At 42.3% G+C, this 25,566-nt stretch overlaps 2 protein-coding genes across 5 annotated transcripts in view; one reads left to right on the plus strand and one right to left on the minus strand.

Moving 5' to 3' along the window:
* BORCS5 (BLOC-1 related complex subunit 5) overlaps positions 1-25,566 on the minus strand; it is a 97,426-nt gene that overhangs the window by 58,271 nt on the left and 13,589 nt on the right. For 2 of the 4 annotated variants that reach the window (XM_072040999.1, XM_038172529.2), the window contains exon 3: positions 15,922-16,065. In XM_072040999.1, coding sequence (XP_071897100.1) covers positions 15,922-16,033 — 112 coding nt within the window. In that variant the 5' untranslated portion in view covers positions 16,034-16,065. Of the gene's footprint in view, positions 1-15,921; positions 16,066-16,694; positions 16,951-25,566 lie in introns of those variants that run through there. The other 2 variants (XM_038172525.2, XM_072040990.1) reach the window with 2 other exon arrangements.
* On the plus strand, positions 18,984-25,331 carry MANSC1 (MANSC domain containing 1). Its single transcript, XM_005010036.6, has 3 exons — positions 18,984-19,268; positions 20,032-20,172; positions 23,808-25,331. Exons 1-3 carry the CDS (start codon positions 19,058-19,060, stop codon positions 24,800-24,802), a joined length of 1,347 nt encoding a protein of 448 aa, XP_005010093.1. The 5' UTR covers positions 18,984-19,057; the 3' UTR covers positions 24,803-25,331.

Consider the following 25,566-nt stretch of genomic DNA (forward strand, 5'->3'; position numbering starts at 1 on the left):
CATTTGTTACTGTGCCTTGTTTTACTGGTAAGGCATCAAAGACAACCTGGACAAAACAGCAGCAACCTGTGGGCTTGCACTTCTTGTAACTTCTGTGTAGCCTGGCTCAGACAGTAGGCCAAACTGTCCACAGAGCTCCAAAATAATAGTCAAATGTCCATCTTTGAAGCAGGGTTCTTCAGCATCTTCTGCTAGACTACTAGAGCAAATCCCCACTAGCCCCTTGAGTCTCTTGAACACCTAGTGTTAGGAAGAAGTGGAGGTACAGTCAATTCCATTTTAAAGCTCAACAGGGCTCTTAGCTCCAAAGACAATGCTGTGCAAAGTTTAGATTCATCCCTGGTAAAGCAGTGATTTTCTTTCTGCCACCATGCACCTGTATATCCAAGCATACTTCAGAGTTTGGGAATGGTTTCAGCTAACAAAAAAATAAATAAATCTCCACCAACATTCAAGAAAAAGAAACAAAGTCTCCCATCTTAACAAGCAAGGCAAGCTTCCTCACAGCCTTCTCTACTACAGAATGTAAGACTAGAGATGGGTAACTAAGGAAATGTGCAGCAATGGAAAATTTCAGGCTAGTGCAATGAAAGCAACTTAGCCAAACTGACTCCAAGTTTCAATTAATTCTAAAACTGGTGACAAGGTCCCTCAATGAGAGGCAGTGAAAAGCGATAGAGTAGGTATTCTACTCCAGTTTGGGCAAGTGTATAAATGCAAACATGTGCTGCTTCCACTCCAATCACCTGCTTTCTGCTATTTTTGTATCACAGAAAAACAAGATTTAATCTCACAGGAGGTAAAGCAACATGCATTGCTTGAAGTTCCATCTCCAGTATCTCTTCCACTTCCTGTTAATCCTGTTAAAGATAAACTTCTGTTTACTCAGATGAAATCAAGAAGCCTAATGAGTAAAAGGAAAACCAAAGCCTCCTCTTATGCCAGCTAGCTTTCCCTCCATGCTCAGGCTTTGTTTAGCTGACAGAAGTCCATTGGACTGCTATTTCAAAGGCTAAAAATTGGTAAAACCCTGGCCAGCCTTCTGTCCATCCTCCTCTGTCAACTAAACATCTCAGCCCCTGCCTTGCAAAGAGATCAGTCAGCACCAAAAACATCACCAATTCCTTTCCGGCAGTTTTATTTATGACTTATAACATGTTGAAAGAAACATTTTACTAGCAATTGAAAGAAACGTTTTACTAAGTTTTATTTGAAACTTGTGAAATATCACCAGGTTAACAAGTAGTGCAGCACCTACCTCCTGCTTCTTTGAGCTCAACACACCTTTTGGGGCTCACCCAGAAGAACTAAAAGCAAAGGGTTACAAAATGACAGAGACAAATGAAAACCTTTTTTTCTTTTTTTTTTCCCCACCCCCCTAAAATCTCTCAATCATTATCACTTACAATGTGGTGATCTCTGCGAAGACCACACTTTCCAGGGAGCTCTCTGGAAACATCCCATTTACACTGCCTCCACTGGTATCAGAAGGTTCTTCACCAAGAGGGTGGTCAGGCACTGGGACAGGCTCCCCACAGCAGTGATCATGGCACCGAGCCTGCTGGAGTTCATGCAGCATTTGGACAATGCTCTCAGACACATGGTCTAATTTTTGGGTGGTCCTGTGTGGATCCAGGAATTGGACTCTACGATCCTTGTGATCCCTTCCATCTCAGGACATTCTGTGATTCCGTGAATAACAAGCAGTATCTGCAGTGCCCGGGACTCCAGGTCAGGTTCCAGTTACAGACACTGAGCGCAGAGCAGGTGTAAGGTGCCAAGGCACAGCTGCATTGGCCACGGTAAGTCACAGAAGTGTCCTATCCTTGAAGGACTGCCTAGACATGCAGGAAGAAAAAAATCCACTGCAACAGGCACGTAACACAATAAAAGCATAGCAAGAGATGATCACTTGTCTGGGCCAAATAACATCTGAAAACGAAAGCAGTTCTCCAGGAGAAAGGTATTCCTCTGCACTGTGTTTGTGTTTTAACTTGAAATGTTGCTTCCCATCCCTCTGAGCTGGCATGGGAGTTAAGGAAGTTTGCAGAAGTGATGAATTTTAAATGAGGAAGCTCAGGCTCCAGTAATACTGTACCAAGGTCCGAGTGCTGAAGAGACATGTTCTGCCAGCAATCCCACATTGAGCAGCAGTGAGATCAGGGGGAGGGGTGCACACACAAGCAATTTTGCATGGTGTCTCACTAAAACAAGTTTAGGCAAGTATTTTAGGTTGCCTGCAGGAGCATTTGAATTTTTAAAAACTGGTTACATGCAAATATGTTGTAGCCTCAAGTTCCTGGTAAGCTGCCAGCATGTCCCTGAGCACCAAAAGGCTCAGACAGCACATAATGAAGGACATTATTCTCCAGTTGATGTCCAGATGTTTTGGTACACACCTCCCATTAACACATTGATGAAAAGAGAATCCAATAAATCCCTTGCAAAGTCAAAGGACTTTTACTGGCATTATAGACTTGAGACAAGGTATCTTAATGACTTTTCCAAGGCAACAGAGATGGAGGTTCAAGACATTCCCCTTCCACCCAACCTCCCCATAGAAATTATTTGGGAATAATGAAGCATTGGATTTTAAGCTGAGCAGACACATTTGATCAATAAAAACATTCACCCCAAACACACGTTCATTTAAGCAAGACTAGCTCAGGGAACACGGGGTAGGAGCCCAGAATTGTATGCCATCACTTAACAGTCACAATTCCAACCCCTTTTCCCTCCCTTCTCATTTCTCCTGCCTCTCCTCATCCACTCACTACAGGGTCTCAACTCATACTGTGTTGTGTACTGTGACAGCAACAATAGTTTGTAGAGCTGGTGATGAACTGGAGCTAAGATCTGACAGCTGAACATTTTGGGGCTGAGGCTGGGGGCAAGAAGAGTGTGTTACAATCATTTTCTTGTCACATCAGTTTCCCAGTTCCATTCCCTCTGCTGGAAAAACATATTTCCCAGCACAGTAGGCCTCTAGGGACTATGTACCAGTTTCAGACTTCAACACACCTATGACCAGAAGAGTCTTGCTGAGAAAATACTAGGAAACTCCACGTTGCAGATGGTGCATCTAGGCTAGGATCAACAGCCAGGAACAGGAGCTGAACCCGAAGTGCTCCGCTGTGAATTACTGATTTCTACTTACTTTCTCACCGTACACACTTTGAAAACAACCAGTACCAACAACTGAAAATAGGTGTCACACAAGACTTCTACTTTTGAAGATCAAAAAGATTTCTGAAAGGCTTTCAGATGAAGAACTGGACCTCTGCAGCATTTCTCTTTCCAGAACCAACATTGTTTTAGTCTGTAGTTGTCTGTTACTCGTGGCTCAGCTCGCAGCTCCAGCTGGTACCAAAACCTAGGTCACTGGCCATAGTGAAGGTAGCGAGAAGACAAATGTTAATGAAGGGCTTAAAGCGAACGCAGTTTTCAAGGCACTGTTTCAACGCTTCCAGTCGTTTTCAAAGACATCTACTGATACTTCTGTATTACAGTGGCACCTGGTGGCAGTTGCCTAGATTGCAGTTCTCAATTCTCAAAGGATACAGAGAGAGAAAAGTGAATTAGAAAAACAGAGAAATAAGAGTGTAGCATCGAGATTAATGATTCCTGCTGAGCCTCATTACTTCTGAGGCAAGGAAAACACACAGGTTTGTCTCTTACACAGCACCAGCAGAGATTAGCAGCCTGCGACACTGTCTCACCAGCAGGTGCTCAGCTGGCAGAGTCAAAGGCATTAGGTACTACACCCACTATCACACTACCATTTTACTTCACCTTCCAGTTGGGTGCAGTACCTCTTTGCCAGACTGATGAATGCAGTGAAAATTGTCCAGTTTTACTAGCTGAGCTTCTCAGGTCTTCCACTGTAACACTGACCTGCACTCTGCCCTCCGGAGCAAGTTACAGAAGTGACTTCCAAATGATATTCCCACTATATCCACTAGAGAACTGTAGCCTGCAGTCAGATAATCTGAATCTTTTGTTTGCAGAAATGCAACTGCAATACAAGATACTCTTGAAGAGTTAGATGAGACTTGTCTAATTCTTGCCTCTTTCTATATCAGCCAGATACATAAAAAAACGCAACAAACCACAGATGCATTCAAACAGCAGCCTAGTGTTTTCACTGCTTGCTCTTAACATCAGAAGTACTGATTAAGAGCATGTGCACTTACTTCTGCCCTTCAACTCTTTATCAAGTGAAAAAATATATTGATATAGGGTCACAAGCCATCTTAAGGTAGATGTCTAATACAACAGTCAATCAGGCAGGCATGACATTTTATACTTAACTTGCACATCAAAGCCAACCGGGTCGTATCTCATGTCTCTCCTGAAACCACATGCTAGAATTACCATCAGTAAACATTCTGGAATATGAGAGAGGTGGACTTCTGCCACAAAGGTAAGAGTATCCAGGGAACTCACCTACTTGCACACACAAGAAGAAAAGTTTGAACAAAAAAATCCCCAAGCATCTAAGACATCAGTACACAACAGGCACTTATGTCACTCCAGTACAATGCCCCAAACTTCTCAAATGTCTTAACACTGCACAGTGATAGAGTTTCCACCAAAAAAAAACCAAAAAAACAACCCTCCCCAGGCACTAAAACTCTGCTACAGGGCATGCCAGGGATGAACAGTTTTACCAGAGCTGAGAAGCTTCTCAGTAGCACCTCTCATGCCAAAGGCTGTTTGGAAGCCCTTGGCCATACACAGGGCCAAGGAAGTGGCCAAGACAGAAGTAGGTACATGGGTAAATAAAGGGTGTGTGAGAGTGAACAAGGTAGTGGGAATCCTCATCTCCAGTCCCTTCTCCTGAGTCACAAATGCTTTCTAGCTTACAGTTCATTAACGCAGAGTGCATAAACCAACAAGCAAGCACAAAACCCCAAGGATGTCCCCATCTTCTGAATAGCCAAGTGCAATGTTGAGCTAGCCTAAGGGTCAGAATGAGATGCATGGGAAGAGGTTGAGAGGGCATCACATCTAACAAAAACTTATTGCACAACATCCCTCCCTGTCTCCAAAACATGCTTATTAGTGTTAAACTTCAAACATCTACCTTAGCACTCTGCTATATGAACTTGAAACTATACAGAAACACACACAGTTTGGGTGTTTCACACAAACACAAAAATCTCCACTCTGCTGAAACCCACAGGAGCTTTGCCACTGACTTCAGCAAAGTCAGTTTCACCCTGAAACTGCTGCATTACCACATTAAGCTACTAATTTAGTGTGAACTGCCCCTGTCTTCAACTAATGCCTCTTTTCCGACAACTACCATAGGATAATAAAGGCTTCCAAGGTCATCTGCAACTACAACAGTCAGTAATTCCACTTTCTACTCAACATCACCGCTAGTCTTTTTTTTTTTTTTTTAAAAAAAAAGTATTGCAAATTAAAAAGCAGCACCTCTGGCAGATTATCTGCATTTCAGAATTTTATCTGGATCTCAGAATTCAATATATAATCTTGAACGGTGCATCTGCTGGTTTGCATGTGCAACAGTGCTGACAACTTAGCCATGTATACCATGAGAAGGCTTGCACAGAAAATAGAGGGAATATTATGGAATTGCAGTATTGCAGGCCTCACTGTTCAAACCAAATGAACCATGAAACTCCTCCTATTTTCCTTTCTGTTAGGCTTCCCTAAGAAAGGAATAGAGGCAGATCAAATTTGATTCTAAACTTCAAGGTTTTGTAACAATGAGCTTGCTGACCTGTACTTTATTACTTGCTTGCTGATCTCATCTTACGTAATTGTACAGAGGGAACATGGTTACACTAAGCTCCTGCTGTAGTGCTTTGCTAACAAGATTTAGGGCCTGAGTAGACTTTTTTTCCGCCCATACTTCTACCTTAATGACCTTTTTATCTTTACATAATTTTAGTAAGTCAAACCCTTAATTAGGAGGAGGGGTATTATCTGCATATGACTTTGGGGAATCTGCTTTTTATTCTACTAGCAGTGTCTGCATAGGGAAATAAAGACAAGAGCACACCATTTGAATGTGGTTGGATCCATGTGATGTTATAGAAAATGTGGTTAACTACAGACAAACAGTAGACATAGAAGTATGCACTCATCCTTTACCTTGATCAAGTTTATTTAACTTAATCAACATGCATAACAAATAAAATTATATCATCAAGAATTAGTGACTTAAGGTGTAATGATTTACACTGTGCCCATTGGTTAATTATAACTTTTCTTAATAAACTGATTGGACAAAAAAAACAAATCTCCTGATTGTGGAGAAACAGATAAACTCCTATGAGGCAGAAATTGTTTACCAACACTTAGAAGGAAAAAAAAAATAAACTGATTTTCCAAAGCAATCCATTGCAACACCATTGCTGGTCTAGCCGCAAGATAGGAAGCATTCAAAAAACAGCCAGTGAGCAGGCAGTAGAACTTCAAAAGCGGGCCAAGCACAAGTTAAAAGCAAACTGCACATATACAGTTTGTGCATCTGGTATGTATAGTGTATACATACTATATATAGCTTAAATACTGTCTGCACACAACTACAGACCAGCAGTGTGAGTGAACAAGGACTAAACAGTGTCGCTTGCTTGGCAGATGTTTTCTGTCCATCAGTCACACACCCACCAGGCAGCACACAGCTCACTGACCTGTGCTGTAAGTCTGTCCAGCTGCACAGCTCTAGAATACGGATTCTGGGCCAAAACACTTCGAGGTAGTATTGTTTGGCTGCCTTTTTTTTTTTTCTTTGCTCCCCTTGCCCCCCCCCCTCCCCCTTTTCTTTTTTTAAAGCGGTAGGAGATGAGAGTTTATGGGATGCAGGAATCTTCCAGAAGCATTTCACACTTTTGCTTCCTGCTTTGCATTGACAGTTTTACTGATTCCTAATGGCACAACTGTCCTGGACTTAGCTACAAAGTATATCAGTATATCATCTATATCAGAACATGCCTACATTTCTCATTAGCATAGTACATGGTCCCTTTTTTGCCATTTACTATCTGTGTCAGAGATCCCCCCAGGAACTCAGTGACCACTTTATGATCCCTTCAGTCACAGAACGGCTCGGGTTGGAAGAGACTTAAAGATCATGTAGTTCCAATCCCCTTGCCACGGGCAGGGATGCCACCCAGTAGATAAAGTCTCTGATCAACAACTTACTTTGGTCCCTGTGTGACTGACACATCCCAGATACAATCTTCTGTTTTCTCTACATCCAAGCATTTGATGTTTACCACAGCTGTCCCTATCCAGTGAATACAATGTACTTCGAGATACTAACAGCTGAAAGAATAAAAGTGAAAGGAGCAGTAAGCATCACATTGGACCACTAAAGAGGAGAGAACCAAACCAACAGCACTAGGAGAATGCTTTCTTTTGCTCCTTCTTTTCCTTTGATCCCAATCATCCAACAGAAGGGTGAATTACTTTTGAGACTTTGGTCCACTGAATAATGCTGTTACTGTATCTCTATAGGAACAGACTTGGAGATTCATCGTTCCACATATACATGTATATCCATCTAGTCCTACTCGGACATTTTAAGAGCAATGTTTCTTTGCAGGCAATTTTCACTGATACAAAACATACAGTTCATTGGGGTAGACATGTCAGAGGAAATACATCCACAGACACCAAACAGGGAAGGCAGAAGGAGAAAGTTCACAGGTCCTTCAGTCACATACTCTAGCAAGTCTTATGAGCAAGTCTTAACTTATGAGCAAGATGATAATGCTGAATAGAGGGAAAAAATTTATCCAAATTTAGAAGCCTAGAGTCCTTTGAGGTCTCCAAAATAAAGTGTAATGTATATGCTCTCCCAACATACATGTCCTAGAAAGATTGGGAGATTACCTACGCATTCTGTGAACACTTTAATTACACTTTGTATTTTGGTTGTCATAAATAAAGAGTTTCTTTTGCATTGCACCTTAATCACTTAACAGTGATTTCAAGGTAAGCTGGTCAACACAGGTATTCCTCACGACAGTGCATGACACATTTATAAACCAGGACATTAACAACTCCTTACCACGTGGTATTTTTCCTCAGCACATCTTTTGAGGTATCCAAAGGGTGGCTGCACCCCAAGAGCCATCCTGGCCAGCTGGAGAACTCTGTCACAGAAGCTCTGTGAAAGTAAAGGAAGGAGAACCTGCGGATGACTTGTAATGACAAACAAAGTTTATTCACATCCAGCAAGGTGGCGAGGAGGAACCTTCCATGTCTGAGGAGCTATGAGGTTCAGTCAGGAGCCACAGCTCCTGGAACTTGAAGGTACTCACCTAGGAAAAAGAATGCCAGGCTAACAGTCTAAGCAGACATGCACATGCTTATTCTTTTTCATCTGCCAAAACCTAAGTTATACTATACAGAGTGGAATAGCGTGAGAAGGGAGAGGGTGGGAAGGACAAGGGGAAGGCACATAACTGAGTATCCGCAGTCCTTTACACCCTTCCAACTGATGTTGAACATATAATTTGAACACTACCTAACCACAGTCTCAAATACTCACACAAAAAGTAATTAACCCAGGTCTCCAAATAGTTAAACCTCTGAGAAACATACAGAAACTTGCAACTACCTCTTGAAAGGAAAGCTCCTTTCCTTAAAATGGGGGCATCTCTTAGGTTCTGCTTTTGAAAGTTAGTTACAAGTCATGAAAGCAAAATGGAGAGAGATGGTTCCCCAAAATACAGGGGAATACTCACCGGTCCACAAGCCTTAAAGAATAAAACAGGCTGGAGAGCACTCACGTCACCACTCTTGGTGTTTCTTTCTGCCCAGTGTGCTCATTTTCACAGAGCTTGTTACGAGTACTAAGCATGGAGTCCACCTGTATTGCAAATCCTGTTAGAACTCTGAACACTTAGCAATGCTGTTGAGTGCTGTAATAAGCAGATCTTCCTTGTAAGCCATAGGGGCAGAATTCAAAAAAAAGGACTGAAGCATCACAATGCCTAGATTTATAAGAATAAAATTTCCTTGTTATATGCTATTAGCTAAATTCCCTAGACAATATGTGGAAGAAATAGCATACAGTGTGGTAAGAAAAAAAAAATAAAATAAAAAGGATGTAAACCAGTCAGCAGAAATTACTGAGGAGTGAGATGTGATAAAATACATTGCTCTAAGTTCCACAAGGCTCAGAGTCTCAACATCCTTCCTCTACATGCTGTTCCAGAGAATACAAATGCATTGATATTTTCATTAGAAAACAAAAAAATATAGGGATAAACAGTCCTTTCAGCTGCCTAAACACAAGCTTAGATTTCCCATGATTGAGGATAATAGAAGATCAGTATGGATTTCACCTCTTTTCTCTCTCAAGAGATTCCTTAGCATCTCCCCACACTTTTCTGCTGAAGATGTGCACCAGCTGCAGTAAACACACCACTGCCCAGCTTTTGCTTCAAACCATCTTCAGACAAAAGTACATTCCTCATGCTAGACGTATCTTGCAAGACTCTCTGCTACATAACTTTGGATCTCCTTACACTACTGTCAGGTAAACTATACTCTAGACTCTGAAGAGTAAAGGCCTCAGCTTTTGCTTTGTGAAATACCTTGATAAATGAAGAAGGATATGGATATGGATAAGAGGCAGCGTGGTAAGAAAAGACCTCAGTGGGTTAGCCATAAGATATTCTTTTAGTTCTAATTCATGCCTGATACATCTTTACAAAATGTGTCCCTAAAAATATTAAGGGCAGAAATACTACAACCCTTTGCAACCTTTTTCCATACTTTGCTGTTCTTACAGAAACAGCAGTGGTGTTTATAAGACAGGAATCCAGCCACATCAGCCTAGGAGATGTTAATGAGTGGCCCATTAAAACCTTCATATGGCTGCACACTCCATATACCACGTATGTCTGGCAAACAAAGGAATGCAGCACACCACTAGTAACTTGCAGCAGGGCTACACAGAAGACACCTCTCATTCATGCAGTGTGCCTGGGAATGCAGGTGAGTCCAAAACAAGAGTCTCAGCTCCCCTTGCTAACTTCCTTTCTCTTGCTGTTGGTGATCAGGAGTTCCTTCAACATAAGACAGAGAATCATTAAGGTTGGCAAACACCTCCAAGATCATCTTGAAGACTGTCCAACCATCACCCTACTACACACATTATATTATGGCAAATGTATTTAGCAATCTCAGCACAGAACCCAGACCTAAATTTGTTATAAGGAACAGTCTCCAGTTACATACCAGCATGTTGCTTAACACACAGAACTGATTCCTGCTCCCAGGGGAACTTGCATTCAACAAGCCTAAGACTGCTAGAGAAAACAGAACAAAAAGCACGGGATCATCACATTCTTGTGCAGCAGGCTAAGCAGGGATCAGCAACAGCCTAAAGAATTAAATATCTAGCATAAAAATAATGATTATTATTTTTTAAGTTTAGGTAAGATTTCCCTCATAGGTAACTCAGAACACAAAACAGGGTTGCTGAAGTACCTCTAAACATCCACAAGCCAGTACTCAGCAAACCTGTGGCATGTATGGTATCCTGAACCACTCAGTACCACTTGTGCTTCCAAGAGAAGCTGCCAGGACATTGGTAACAGCTTCCTCCAGACAAGGAGAAAAGAGCAAGGAAAATGGCAAGACAAAAGAACTGCCAGTGTTTACGGACAACTTGTTGCCAGAAGTTTATTTGGAATTGCTGAGGGTGTTGTTTTAGTTACCAGTGCGTGAACAGAGCTATATGAGAACACCCACCTAGGCAACCACCGCGGTCCTCCCTGCACTGCCACCCAGAGAGCAGCCGTGATGGACTGCAGCGCAGGACTTCAAACCCAACACATCAAAAAGGCATTTGCTGTCAGGCTGTTTAGACAAATAGATAAGCTGAGGAGGAGCCTTGAGGGTGTTTGCCAGGCGCACAGAACAGATTCCAGTTTTCATTTTAAGTCAACTAAGTTACTATCTGGCCATGAATTTAACTTCCTAAATGTTGGAACACATTTCCCTAATAGAATGCAATCATCATCATCAGGAAATAGTCTGTCACCTCAGAGAAACCCAAAACACTGACACAAGAAAAGGAAGCATAACCACACACCCAGTTAAGATAGAAGGCCCCATATACAGAGCTAGTTTCCAGCTAGATCCAAAGTTACAGCAAAGAGATGAGTTCAGGGATCGTTGTTTTGGGTAGACAACCCAGGCACATTCCAAGAGCAGATTAATCACATCTTTACTAGTAATAACCATTTCACCACCTACTTTGTAGAAGACTCTGTATGATACCATTACTAGATACAGAGGAAATAGGCAACATTTAAAATATTTTTTTTCCAACGTCATTACCAATACTATCAAGAGGTAAGGAAGTTACCAGTCTTGATACAGACAGGCTGCTGTCTGGGCACCTCCTTCGTCTTCATCTCTGCCACTTACACACCAACTCTATGCCTGTATGTCCAGAAGCAAAAGCAACAAGGAGAAAATTCCCCTTGTCAGCCTGGATGCTCATTGAACTACTGTGCAGTATATCTCAAATAAAAGAAGACAATGGAAGTCATTTTTGCACAATGTGAAGAACTAGTGTCCAAAACAAGAATAACCTCCCTTCCCATACCTGTTTGCTACTTGACCTTGTAGCTTTGCACTAAACCAAACAAAATGCAACTTTAAAGTGCCCTTTTTCTGTAGAATCCATGGGCTACTGGAAGACTTTGGCTTTCAGATTTACCAAAAACCTCTCTCAATAAAGCACAGAAATAACTTGCTACAACATTCCCTTTTCAAAAAGACAAAAAAGCTAGATTCTGCAAATCTCTTAATAGACATACATATCACAGTAACATTAACTGGCCTGATGTCTAAGAGTATTTGGAAGTGACAAAATGCATATGTACTTTGAAATTAACATCTGACTTGCCTTGGCCAGCAGAAGCAGGAAGTCACTGCCTTTTTGGCAGCTTTTGTCAATCAGCAAGTCTCAAATGCTCACAATGCAACCAAGGTGATAAGAAGAACCATTAAATTAGGTTGGAGAGCAAACCAATCGCAAAATCCTGGACAACACGGTGGAGATGCAGCAAAGTTTTTATTCCTACTATCAAGCTCCCTGCATGTTATGTTTGCACTAGGTCTTGCTGACCTAGTACAAACTTGCTGACCTCAGTACAAAATAGGGATTACATCTGCATTTGGATGACTATCTCTTGAAAAGTTTCTTCTATATTGCTAACATGCATCAATACATCCTTTATATACACCCATCTATTTTATTTAACCTAACACTGCACTGCTACCAGAAAGGTCTCAATCTTTCCTGAAGCTAGAGAGAGAAACTGGTGCCCTTTGAAAGAATGCAGTAAGCATTTTTTTTCTGTGGCACAAAGTTAAAACCTAAACACCCTTCTCAGAAGCTTTTGGGAAGTTTTGTAACAGTGCTTAAGTCCTTAGGGCAAGTGTCTTATTTCACCAAGAAAATTTGCATAGTTAAAAAACACAGTATTATTCCACATGCAAGAGATCCACTTTCCCCTGCAACTCAAAGAAGATGACTTATTTTATACACAGCTGGTTATGGCTCTATGCTATAAACAGACTGAGAATCAGGGACGCTGAACAGAGAGAAGTTAATTTTTTATGCAAATATCCCCAGGAAGCAGCATAAAGGAAAGAAACAGCAGATCACATTTTGTTCTGTACCGCTTATGAAGTAGTCACTGAAAGGAATGCTTGACACAAAGGAGAATTCTGGTTGGAGGCTTCCTCTTTTTCACTCGGGAGATTTTATACTTGCTCCTCACTTAAAATAAATAAATAAAAATAAATCAATTGTCAAACAGTGAAGTTCTTTGCTAGTATTTCTACCAGAAGACTTTTTGCATAGCCAACTACTCTGTACCCAGATATGTAACAGTTACTGTAGAAAAACAGTCAGGCACGCAATTCCTAGGCGTAACTCCCTAAGAGTACCTTTTCCTCTCACTTCGGGTAGGATTGGGATTTGACTTTTGTCAATACAATGGCAAAATAACAGGCATCCACCATAGCTGTAACTCTAAGGTTCAGATTTTTCCAATGAAGCCAAGGAAAACCTCGTATGAAAGACGTAATGGACATGACACTGACAGTTTCTTACAAGTGAGGGCGTACAATTGCAGAGACCTCCAGTGTCACTGGTCACAGCAAAATCAACTCAAGACAGCTAGGAGAGACATGTACTTCAGCTTTTCAGTGCTTTGTCTTTTGAGAACATTCATTCTCTTTGTGATCATGTGCTTCCCCTACCCATTAATTTAACGATTAGGCTTCTTTTGAGACTTTAAAATAAAGCCCTTTGGCTTTGCCTAGCCAAGGAAAAAACAAAAAGAATAGTGAAGCATACAATGGCTATGAGTTCACGTTTTGAGCTCTCCAAGCTAGACGCTCATAAGACACAAGTTTCAGGATTTACTCCTAGAAGATCTCTTACTCCCATCTTTATCCATTCCAAGACCATAATGTTGTATGTGAAAAACAGAGATGAGACCAATTCCGAACAGAACAGGTTCTCAAGCAGGACTGTGGCCTCTCAAGACTTGGCTCAGGCTACACCGCTTTCTGTACCGAACACAAGCATCTCAGTCCTGTTATTCAAGGAATAGTGTATTTGAGGCTGAAGAACTGTTCACATGGGCCAACTCAATCTAACATGCAATACTCGTCAGCAGTCACCAGATGTCACCATATCTCAAGAGACACGGGGAAAGACATCAGCAGACCAAGCCTGCTAATGTCTTTTCTGCTTTTCTATTAACTGCTTTTTTTTTTTCTATTAACTGCTTTTCTATTTTCTGAAATAGAAAAGTTTCCTGTCATACACACACACCCCTTCAGGTCCACAGTAAGATCAGCAAAAGCATCTCAGTAACCTAGACAGCTGCCCATCAAGTAACGTAACGTATGCATATTTAGGAGTTAAAGGGCCTGGACTGGTGATCTGAGGCAGTGCCCTCTGGCTCCTCAACCACCCACCCAGGAATGCTGCCCCTGGAAGTGGTCACATCGCAGCCCTGCTTCCAAGGAATTCCATAGCTCTCATACAAGCCAGGTTCAGCCCACCACAGCTCAAGGCTGGGTAGAACTGACACTGTCATCAAATACTCACAAACACACAAGAATCTCAGTGCCAGATCCTAACACATCTTGTAAGTTTGGAGTCTCAGATTAAAGCTTATTTATTACCTTTGTGAATCTGGGTTACAGCATTCACATTTCAAACTGCCAGTGATGAGACTTCAGTTCTGCCTTTTGTATGACGTGGGATGCATGCAAAGTGTGTTCTCACCAAAAGTAATGAAACTATCTGCTGCTGACACCCACATTGCAAGCCTCAAAAAAAACCCACCTTACAGTCAATTCTAAAACAGTAGTGAAAGTGTCAGGAGTAAATCAGACACACATTCCTAAGACATCACCATCTGCAGAATCAAAAAATACATATATAGAGAACACACATTTTCCTTGGTCAACAGGAAGAGCAGTACCAGTCCTAGAAATATTCAGGGTTGCTTTTCTCCTATTCAGTGGTCTCCCCGTCTTTTAACCTCCTCCAATGGAAATGGTACTGCTAGTGCCACACAGATCTAGATCCCCATCCAGCAGTACCCAACACCAAATACTTGGCCCGCTGGGCTACCGTAGTACCCACAAGTACTAGTCCTGTTTCAAGTTGAAATAATGAAAATAAATAATAGTAAAGAGTTTGTCTAAAAAGCGATGTTACATCATCTCTAGCAAAGCCTGAAGGACAAAGCAGCTGCCACACCTTCCCAGCTGCCATGTGTGAATTAGTAGCACTCGGACCAGTGGTGCCTAAACTCTTGTTTGTACAAGAACACTTCACTCCTTCCAGCAGCAGGAAAGGCTGCCAGCAGCTCCTCACTATAACAGCAGGCCTACAAGGCATGAATGAGCAAGCAATACAGCCAACATACATAATTCACAGTAAGACTCAAACTTAATAAATAAATAAATAAATAAATATTGGTTCACTGAGTGTGAATACACAATGCAGCAGACACAAGTTTGATGACCCACACTGTTCCAGGAGGAGGAGGCCAGGAGCAGGCTCAATTCATGCAGGCTGCTCCAGACATCTTCCTTCCCAAGGAAATTTCAGGTAACAAGGAAGATGCTATGCACAGCCTCCAGGAAAAGGGTTAGACAGAGAAGAGTTACACAGAGCTAGGCCACAAAGCACATGAATGGTTTCTAGTAAACTGTAGGCTTGACAGCTGTGATTTAGATCTTCACTTCCCTTTGAATCAAACAGGGGGGACAAAGAATTGGTACAGGGGAAGAAAAAAAAAAAAAGCTGTGAGGAAAGGAGACAGACCAAGGGGAATTTAAAGGGTCCACTGATGTCATCAACATAGAGCTTAAGGACACTCCCCACATGAGCCTCACCTTTTATTCCCCTCTTCCAAAGCAAGAACGAGATCTGATCTAGACTGGAAACCCCAAGAATAAATCTTGACTTCAAGCAACTAAATCTGTACACACGTAGCTTTACTCCAAGATAGTAACATGGAGATGTTTTTCAGAGCAAGAGCAAAACTGGAGACTGTAGTCCACAGTACATCAGAATGCAACATAGCATCTCTCATCAACAGCCTTGCAAACCAGTAGCACTGGGAAAACTGTGAAGCTTAGAGCTGTTTTGCCTCCACAGTAGATGGCTCTACATCAGAGAACATTATTAGCACACTTCTAAACCAGTTCGCACTCCATATAGAAGATTATGAAACACCAAAAGAAGGCAAGGTTTGAGAAAAAGGGCAGGGGTGCAAAAAACACAGAAATGTGAATTTCAGTAGGAAGCTCAGTATGCTGCAGAGCACTTACTCTATTTGGCACAAAAAAAAGGGCCTTCAAAAATGGAGGAAAATCACTTACCTTTTAAAAGGGGCTGGAAAGTTGGAATTTCCTGCAGTTTTATGACATCTGGATCGTTGCTCACGTTCCGGGAGGATTGTGTTCCTGGGGCCACCACCACAATGTCATCCATTTTTGCTCGTTGCTTGGCTGGGGATGGAGATGCTAGAAGGATTGGAGGATGGGGGAAGGAATGCACAAACAAATTAATACGCAGATTTCATCAGAATTTAACCCTAAAAGCACACTAACATGTTCAACAGAGAGCAAGCATGCTTTATACAGAATAAACACATCCCTGAGATAACTGACAACCCTCCCTCCTCCCCCTCTCCCCAGTAACATGTCACGTTCAACAAGGTTTTTCAGAACAAGGTAACGGTGCTGGTTAAGGACATGTTGACTTCTTGCTCCAGCGACAACCCAAGGTGATTTCATTTCATCAATGAAAGCTGAAGGCAAAAGCTACCAGAAACTTTTCATCTGTCAGCACTCCACCGCAGTAAGGCTCTTTCACGTCCTTATATTTTGGGGAACACTTCAGTCCAACAGCTTCACCTCGGAGACATTTGGGAGCCCCGTTTCCACGCCACACGCGTCCTGCTTTCACCCCCGGGCCTCCCCCCACACCGCCGACACCCCTCTGCCTTCCCCCGGAGGCCGGCATCCCCACGGGGCCGCCAGGCACCGCAGCGAGCGAGGAGGGCACCCGGGGCTGCCGCCCCCAGCAGCCGCTTCGCCTCTCGCCCCCGGGGTCACGGTGGCAGCGCCCCCGGCTCCCCTTGGCCACCGACCTGATGCGCCGGGCTCGCCCGGGCGGCCCTCGGCCTCCGCGCTCTGCTCCGCTCCCATGGCGCACAACCGCGCTGACGACGAGCCCAGCCGAGCCGTGGCAAACCAAGGCGAGCCGAGGCGACCCGAGCCGCGCTCGGCCTCCTCCACCCCGCCGCCCTGCAGCGCGGGGGCCGTCGCTACCGCCCGGGCTTCCTGCCGCCTGCGCCCGAGTCAGGGCAGGCCCCGCCCGGAGCCCCAGCCAGGCGGAGCTCCGCTTAAAGGCACCGGCAGGGCCGGGAGACGGGTTGCCCGACGCCCCCCCGGGGTCTCCTTTAATTGAGGGGATTCATTTCCCTGGTCGTGTAGTGGGAAGTAAACCCGCCAAACCCCCCAGCGTTAGGGTCTGTACCCCAGTGGGGCCGGTAAAAATGCACGCTCCGCGGGGTCGCACTGCTCTCCTATGGCTGTGTGTGTGTGTTTTTGCGGGAAACAGCACCGCCTTTTGAAAATAAAGCGTGTTTGTCCATGGTAACTCGCCAGACAGTAACACACAGGAAGCAGCCGGCACTAACCGTGTTTATCATGAGCAGGAATGAGATAAAAACAGCCCAGACTGAAAGGTCATGGGTGATTCAGGTTAAGCAGAAAAGTAGAAAGGATAAGAAAATGTACTTCAGACTCACTGCATTCATATCTGACAATCAAATCGGCCACGTGATTGTATCTGACAGATTTGCCAATAAACATAAAAAGTGCCGGGATGTGCTAACTCCTGAACAAGCCCATTCTCCGCTCATGTATGACAGCCAGCATCTGTGAAAGCTCTGTCCTGAACTCAGTTCAGCATTCTCTCTTCTGGCTGCTTTTACTTATTCCCACCAAGATTTAATTTAACACAAAAACAATCCTCCTATCTTGCAGGAACTGCACCTCACAGCTGTTACTAAGATGGAGGCTGTAGGTGAAAACCTCAGTCCTGCACCAGTTCTTGCAGCTGCAGGCTGTGCCACATGGGTTTGTAAACCAATAACAGGCCGACCTTTTGACTACCTCAACAACTGCTTAGTTCCTGCCAGAATAACAAACAAATAGGTTCAAAGAAATGTAACTATTCTGCAAGGAAGAACAAACTATTGTTGGAAAGTTAAGTAGAGAAAGTTGAGCTCTGAATCTGGAGTATTCATACATTATTAAAATCACCTGTGAGCAGCCTCAGTGGCACTTAAAGAAGAACGTGGAGTGTTCAGACATAAATTGTCTGTAGGTCTGCAATCTAACCAGTGCTTGCCATAAAGACATCATATGTTAGCCATCAGTCTCAAACAAATTTTAAAATTAGCTCCACTGGATCAGCACATTTAACTTTAGTTAGCTTCATTTACCACTTCTACTTAGCAGAGTTCAAAATAGTTTGTGAAGTACACTTTCCAGCTACTCTGTGAAAGTGTTTTCATTTATTATTATAAAAATATGAATGTGCAGTGTACCAACACCCCTGGAAATGTTTAATTTACCTATCAACCATTGTACATGTCTGCCACATGAAGTCTTATAATTGAAAACACTATGACAATAAAAGTGTATTTTTAATGTGGCAGTTGCGGTAGTGAATTCTTTATTTTGTCTCTAATGTGGACATAACACAATCCCTCTGTAGTAGCAACAAAGTCAATGTACCTGAAACTACTCAGAGTATACAGCTGCATACATCTACATTAGCATATATATATATGAGGGTTGTGTGATGATGACACCTGCAGCGTGCTGCTTCAGCCTGCAGTACCAATCGGGAGGGCACAGTCCCCTGAGCCTCGTTGCTGCCATGGAGCGTTAGGAAACGTGACTGGGTCCGAGTCGCACTCTTACACTATCCGAGAGTGGCTTACAATGACTAATTTGGGAACTATTATATATTTAGTGAATGTGAGTGTGAATACCCACAACTATATGTATACGTATACCTGCAGTTGTTCCTATCTGCATCCAGGTGTTTAGTCCTATAGGACTCCTTGTTTTCGTTATTTTACTCTAACCATTGCAGTGTAAAGTAATCTGCCCTTCGATATCTCTTTATGTAATGGACCACCCCTACGAAGGACATTTATTTTAGTTGCAGAAATAACTATGTTATTCTAAGTATGATGCAGGATGAGATAGCTGAGAAAGAAGGACTATATCGTACTGCCTCTTTGCCGCGTTCCTTACTCTCCGGGCCACTTAACTACACGCTACCCAAAGCTAACTACCTACCTACAAATAAAAGGAGGAGCTGAAAACGCCCAAAGGAAAAGCGTGAGCTAGGCAAGATGGGGCGGGGGGAAAGGCGGCGGCCCCCGGCCGGCCCTCGTCCCTCCTCCCGGCCCTGGGGCCCCGTGGGGCGGCCATGTCGGCGGGCATCGGCCTCCGGCTCCTGCTCCTCGCCTGCCTGGCGTCCCGGCCGGCCCTCGGCCAGGGCTGCTCGGCGGAAAAAGAGGAGAACGCCATCGTCGACATCAGCTTCGCCCTCCCCGCAGGCATCAGGGGAGCGGAGCCGGTGTACGCGTCGGCTCCGGAGGCGTGTATGCGGGCTTGCTGCCTGGGAAAAGGGCTGCCAGGTAAGGGACCCCCTCTGCCTTTCTCTGTTACTGCTTGTGAGCAGCTAGGGAATTACTTTGCTGTCCTGCCTGGCTTCACGTGATAGTAGATTGCTGATACCAGAGTGCTCAGGAAAAATAACTGCAGTCCAGGAACGGAGGTCGTTTTACGTGCTGCAACCACACAGGCTCCCCAAAGCCAAGCATCATCACGATTCAGCAGACACCCTGCGAAGTAACCATCAGTTTGTACTACGTTCATTATAGCCAAAAATGAGAGTGCTTATGCTCCTCTGAAACTGTTGTTTGTTTGTTTGTTTTTCCATCAGGCTTTTAGAGTGGTATGAGGCACAGCAGCAAGTAGAAAAGAAGCCAGTTGAAAGTGCCCCCAATAGGATGGGAGCTGTGTATATCCACGAGTATACTGGGGAGGGAGGTTTTCAGATTTATCACGATTTGTAAGCAAAAACTTGTTACGTAAAGTGGTGCCAACGTGGTATGTGTGAAGGGAGAATGAGAGATTAGACTCATTGTTTCCTCATGTTCCTCTGCACAGGAAGAGGAAGGTGTGACGTTTCACATGTTGGCCTTTGGCCATTCTTTTCCAGTCTTGAGTTGTTTTTCTTATAGGAATATTATATGTTATAGTTTTCCTTTAGTGATGTTACATTTTAGTAGTTTTCCTTCTCAACACATGAGGAAAACTTAATTTAACTAACTAGAACTTATTATTAAGATGCTATAAAGGTTCTTGCTGCTGAAATACATATATATTGTTTTGCAGGAGACAAGAAGTGTAACTTCATGATCTTTGATGCTCGAGGGACAAAGACACATCCAAACTGCTACCTGTTTTACTGCCCAAGCACAGAGGCCTGTCCAATGAAACCTGCAACAGGATTTGTTAGCTACAAAATAGCTCGAGGTAAATAATAGGAAAAGACACTGCTCCCCACACTAGATTGCCTTTGCCTCAGTGTCTTTTCAGTAGTGACTGGGTAATGTTTGGGGGTTGTATTTTCAGTAAAATTTTCTAAGCAAAGCATTCTAATTTTACAACGTCATTCTTTGCTCTGTAGGAGATGGATAGGCAAGTGTTTGGTGCGCACCTGTGTGAGCCCAACTTCCTGGCTGGAATAACAACCCAACCATTATGAAATTCCTTCACATTAGGTTCATAATTCTTAATAGTTTTCCTTCGCTTAAAACAAAAAGGCTTCTTCCATCTTGATGTATTCTAGTCAAGGACAATTTCCTGTACATAATGCTGAGGAGTATTGCTGAAAGCAATAGAAATATGATGCCCTTGTAGCTGTCTGTGTATTCAAAGGATTCAGGCAACACTGATGAGTACCATATAGATGCAAGTAGAAACAGCAAGCAAATATTAGGCAAGCCTCAGAGCACCACTGTGATGTTAGTGAGTAATTGGCGATAGTAATCATTATTTTCTGTTTTCAGTTAGGGAACCTGAAGCACAGATGCAAACTGATCAAAATCAAAGCTTTATGGCATGTGGGCTGTACGCTCACAAATTTCTCATTATCTGTCACGTGCTATGAGATTTTTAATAGCAAGTCTTACTTGTAGACTGGCATTGACTTGCACCAGACCAGTCTGAATAGCTCAGATAAGAAGCAGCTCAGATAAGAAGCTGATAATTAGACTATCCTCCTGCCAAGAGTTCACAAGGTGGTTTCAGTGTGGCTTCTTGAGAGAGCAGAAACTTATTATTGCAAGAGTCTGAACTTTTACTGAAAAAGAGAACTTTTTCCACAAGAAACTATAAAGGGAGCAACAGCAGGATATGTAGCAAGATTATTCACATAATATTACCAAATACTTTTGTGTGGGCACAGTCACACAGGAACTGGGCAAAAATGGTGTGCAACAAATGGATTGCATGTAAAATTATCACTACAACCACATTTATTGCTCTGGCTCTTTCTACCCTAGAAGAACACATGGAATGCAAAGAAACAAGGCATGTAATTGTGCTTGTGCTTTTGTCCTGCATATAGGTGTAATGCTCATTTAATGTTGACCAAAAAGATGCTGTTAGCTTATTTACCTTAGGTCCCTAGTAAGCTTTCAGATGTAGCACCTGAGTGGTGTTCTTAATGACAAACATTTAAAGATTTGGTTTTTAAAATGAGAATCTCCAGGTGGTTACACCAAAACAGGAACTAAAAGGGGTGAAATACTTTGTTGCTAATAAATAACTTCAAATACCGAAGTAGTGTTAATAGTAAAGTTTTCCTTTTTCTTCTTTTAAAATATTCCTGCAACTTGTTAACTCATGGAAACAGCCTGTAACTTGGGAAGTAAAACATTTCCTGATTCCAGTTGCAAAGAGCTAGTGCTGGAGGTGGGGGGGAAAATCTGGTTTCTGCTGTTCATGTACTTTTGCGGAGCTGTCTTTTTCCACTCTGCTGAGATAGCCAAGCAACACCCGTAGATTCTATCAGAAGTCTGCTCAGGAGGTGTTTATTTTGTTTTTAAGATTGACACCTAAGGTTTGTTTTCTAATACAGTTTACTAGCTTTGAGATGTCATCAGGACCACTGTGTTTTTTTTTTTTTTTCAATCTCTTTTTAAAGGTTGACTTGTATAGTGCCCTTGTTCTTTCTTACCAACACGTGTATCTGTGCTAGCACCACAGCTGTACCTAACACAACATTTGTTGGCAATTGCGTTTGGGAGCTTGTAGTCTAAAACGGAGACAGAGAAAGTGTTTGATTCTGAATCTGTGGAGTGGAATTAGTTAACACAAGCAGTTAGATTAATTAATCTGAGTGCTGTAGAATAGCAATGATACTTAACTCCTGTACAGGACTCTGAGCTTAGCTTCCCCATGCTGCCCTCACACTTGGTCTTTTGAATGCTGCGTGAATGCTCTGTGCTTTCCTAGCTGTTGTCCAGGTGAGCGAACTGAAGATCACACAGCATGCTGCAAGTACTTTGTAGTTGTCACACTACACCAATTTATTTAAGCTTATGGATGAAGCCATGGGAGTGCATTGGGAACGGGGGAAAAAGGAGTTGTTGGCTTGCTCAGTGGTTGTGACAGGCCATTTCCTCACTGGTGGGAAAATGTGTTCAGAACTGCAGACACAGCTGAGAGTCATTTCAGTTTCTTGTTTTGTAATGCCTGAATATTTTGTTATTTAAAGCCACTTTCTAAGAAAAAATATTTTTGTTGTTGTTTGTTTTCTTCCTGTAAGTCAGACCTTGTGGTTGGAGTCTATTATCTCTGTTTAGAATTTTACTTTGCTAACAAACTGGCGCCCAACTAGAAGGTTAGGATTAGCTGATTAGGCTTCTGTGTATGTATAATAAAATTGAAATAAATCCATCCATCTAGATACGAGTTCCTATTTGAGAAGCAAGTGACAATGAGAATATCATGGACTTTTTTATTATTGTTATTATTTATTTCAATTCCAGTGCAGTTAATAAATGTCTTTTACAGAAACAAAGACAAGAGTGTGAGTCTGAACTATAGGGAGAGCACATTCCCTCTTAAACATTCTCGGAGGCTGCTGAATGATGACAATGAAGACATGACCTGTGCCAGTTAGCCAGTCCTTCTAAGAATTCATGCTTGCCCAAAGTCTCTCTTTCGTATCTGTGTAGAACCAGATAACAGCTAAGATTATCAATTGTATTGAATTTCTGTTACAGAAAGCTGTTGTCCTGCTTCCAAATTCCATTAACTGATGTTCCTCCACCTGGGTTGGAAGCAAGATACATTGACTGCTGGAGAAATAGTAACGTGCAGTCTACTTCAGATACCTCAGACTCTTAGAGCAGTGTCTTTCTTCTAGCATGGCAACAGGAACCCAAGTCTTTCCTACAGATCAGTAGGTGTACAGTTTGGGGGTGGAGGCTGGGGAGAGGAAGTGGAGGAGTGGACATTTGGAGATCTGATATCAACAATTTAACTGCTTGTTCCTTAGCACGGAGTAGTACGGTTGGGACTTCTATAACTCTCTAACAGGGCAAATTGGACTAGTAAACTCTTGAAATATAGCTGGATTTATACAGAAAAGTATATTTTACTTTGATTCTGGAAAAATAGAATTCACTGTCATTACCATACATTTAGAGAATTTGTGCAACGTTCCACAGAATCATAGAATCATTTAGGTTAGAAAAGACCTCAAAGGTCATAAAGTCCAACCGTTAATTTGTTTGTAATCTCTCGGCAAGATATTAGAATCTTTATTTATTTTTTTTTTTTTGTGGCAGTGTTCATTTAACAAGTTTGCTATGTGAGAAGCATTCAATCTTATGTTCCCCGTTGGCCGTGTACTTTGATCAGAAATGTATTTGGCAAAGTGAATAAGCCTGAATTGGTGCTCTGCAGGTCTTATGACAGAATTTAAAAGTTACTGCATGTTTTAAAGAAAAGATTTTGGTGCTTCAGTTTGATTAGTCATTACTTTCTGGAGCTCCCTGGTATGTCTCTTACTATGAAATATAAGTAACTAGAATAAGCCTGTGGTAATCACAAATAGATTCTGTCATTAAATACTGATATTTCATTTCTGTTTCCAGACACGTATGCCCAGGAGGACACTTCCCTCAAAAATGAGGACTTTCATTTGAATGAATACTCTTTGCCATTGGATGCTGGAGCCTATATTTCTCACAGTCTGACTAGCCATCAGAATCATACCACTGCTTTGCAGCAATCTGTCTTTCATCAAGCATCTGAACTCCCAAACCACGTGGATAAACATTTAGACAATATTGAATTTCATACAGTTTTTCCTGAATCACAAACGGCCAACAATCTTGAGAGCTTAGACCCCATCCCAAAGCAGAAAGAAATTAATCTGCCACCAAATATGTCTTCTAATGTTCAAACTGGAAACCCCTCTGCTTTGTTCCCCAGCACTCAGTCTGGTGTTCCTGGACCCAGCAGTACTACCATGTCTCCTCTGCCTACAGGTGTTACCAGAGTAGAATCTCATACAACTTCTCCACCTCCCGATGGTGCTAAATCTAGTGCTGTTACCATAAGGGCTACCTTCATGCATACTGCAACTGCTAGAGTTGAACATGGTGTTTCTGCCGCCAGCACTGCTGTTACTCATGTTCCTTTTTCCAATCCCACAATTTCTGCTTCTACTTCCACAACCAAGCGGGTGACCTCAAATTCCAGCCTAGCTACTGCCACATCAAGGCGCAGAACTTCAGCCATCCCTCCTGAGCCAACGCTTGTCTCTTCCAATGATACCAGCCACGTTACCCTCCTCTCTTTTTCAGACTTTGTCCCATCTACTAGTGGTTCTCCCTTAGCTTCCCAAAACAACCATCAGGATTATGACCCATCTGATTCAGAAAGTTACCTGTCAGAGAGTGCACTAAGAAGGAAAGGTGTCCTTCAGCTAGAAGACAAAAACAAACTTGTAGCAGCTTTGCTTTTTGGGGTGATATTCTTGCTACTAGTTATTACATTCATGGGGAAGAAAATGCATGAATCTCTTCAGAAGAGACATTATACCAGGCTGGATTACTTGATCAATGGAATGTATGCTGATGTATGATGGGGGAAGGGGAATAGATTTTTAGGAGCATTTCTCATCTTTGAGAGAACTACTTTGAGACTGAATAGGAAATATTTAAATCTTAGAGGATGTATTCTTTTTTTGGTCACTAATGGGAAAGCAGCAGATGGGTTTGGTGGGGAGAGAACTGCCATATTTATGCTGAAATATAATGTCTATAATTTGATTTATTACTAAATTCTAAAAATAAACACTCAAGTCCAAATTAAGCAAAAAGGTTCTTACGTTTAAGGAGAAAAAAAAAATTCATGAGTACGTTCTGTGACTAGAATAACATAAGTAAACCTAGTAAACCTAATAAAACGAGTATCTGTCCAGTGCATGAGCATTTTCAAATCTATTTGCCCCCAGTTTATTTTATTAATGTGTTACAGTTGCACAACACCAGACAATTGTGTATCTGACATCCCATTTATTGTATCTGGGCCTTAAAGGAGTACTTGGTAGCAGAGTTTTGCATCCAAATGGTTTTAAGTACAGAGTAAAAATTGTAGTATATTTAACTTTCCTTAGCTGCATTTAGTTTATTGATGCGTATCCTGACTGCTTTTGTCTGCATACATCACAAGCTATCCTTAAAACTGCATGCTGCAAATTTGAGTTTGCCTTTTCCAAAGAGTTCACCACCCTCCAGCACGCTGAGTTTTTTGCAGCATGTGTCAAAAAATCTTATCATATAAAATAAATTGGAAAAAGGCAAGGGATAAGCTTAATGTATGCACAGGAAAGAATCTGTTCTGATA

This window comes from Anas platyrhynchos, chromosome 1, assembly GCF_047663525.1.
Source record: "Anas platyrhynchos isolate ZD024472 breed Pekin duck chromosome 1, IASCAAS_PekinDuck_T2T, whole genome shotgun sequence".
NCBI lineage: Eukaryota > Metazoa > Chordata > Aves > Anseriformes > Anatidae > Anas > Anas platyrhynchos.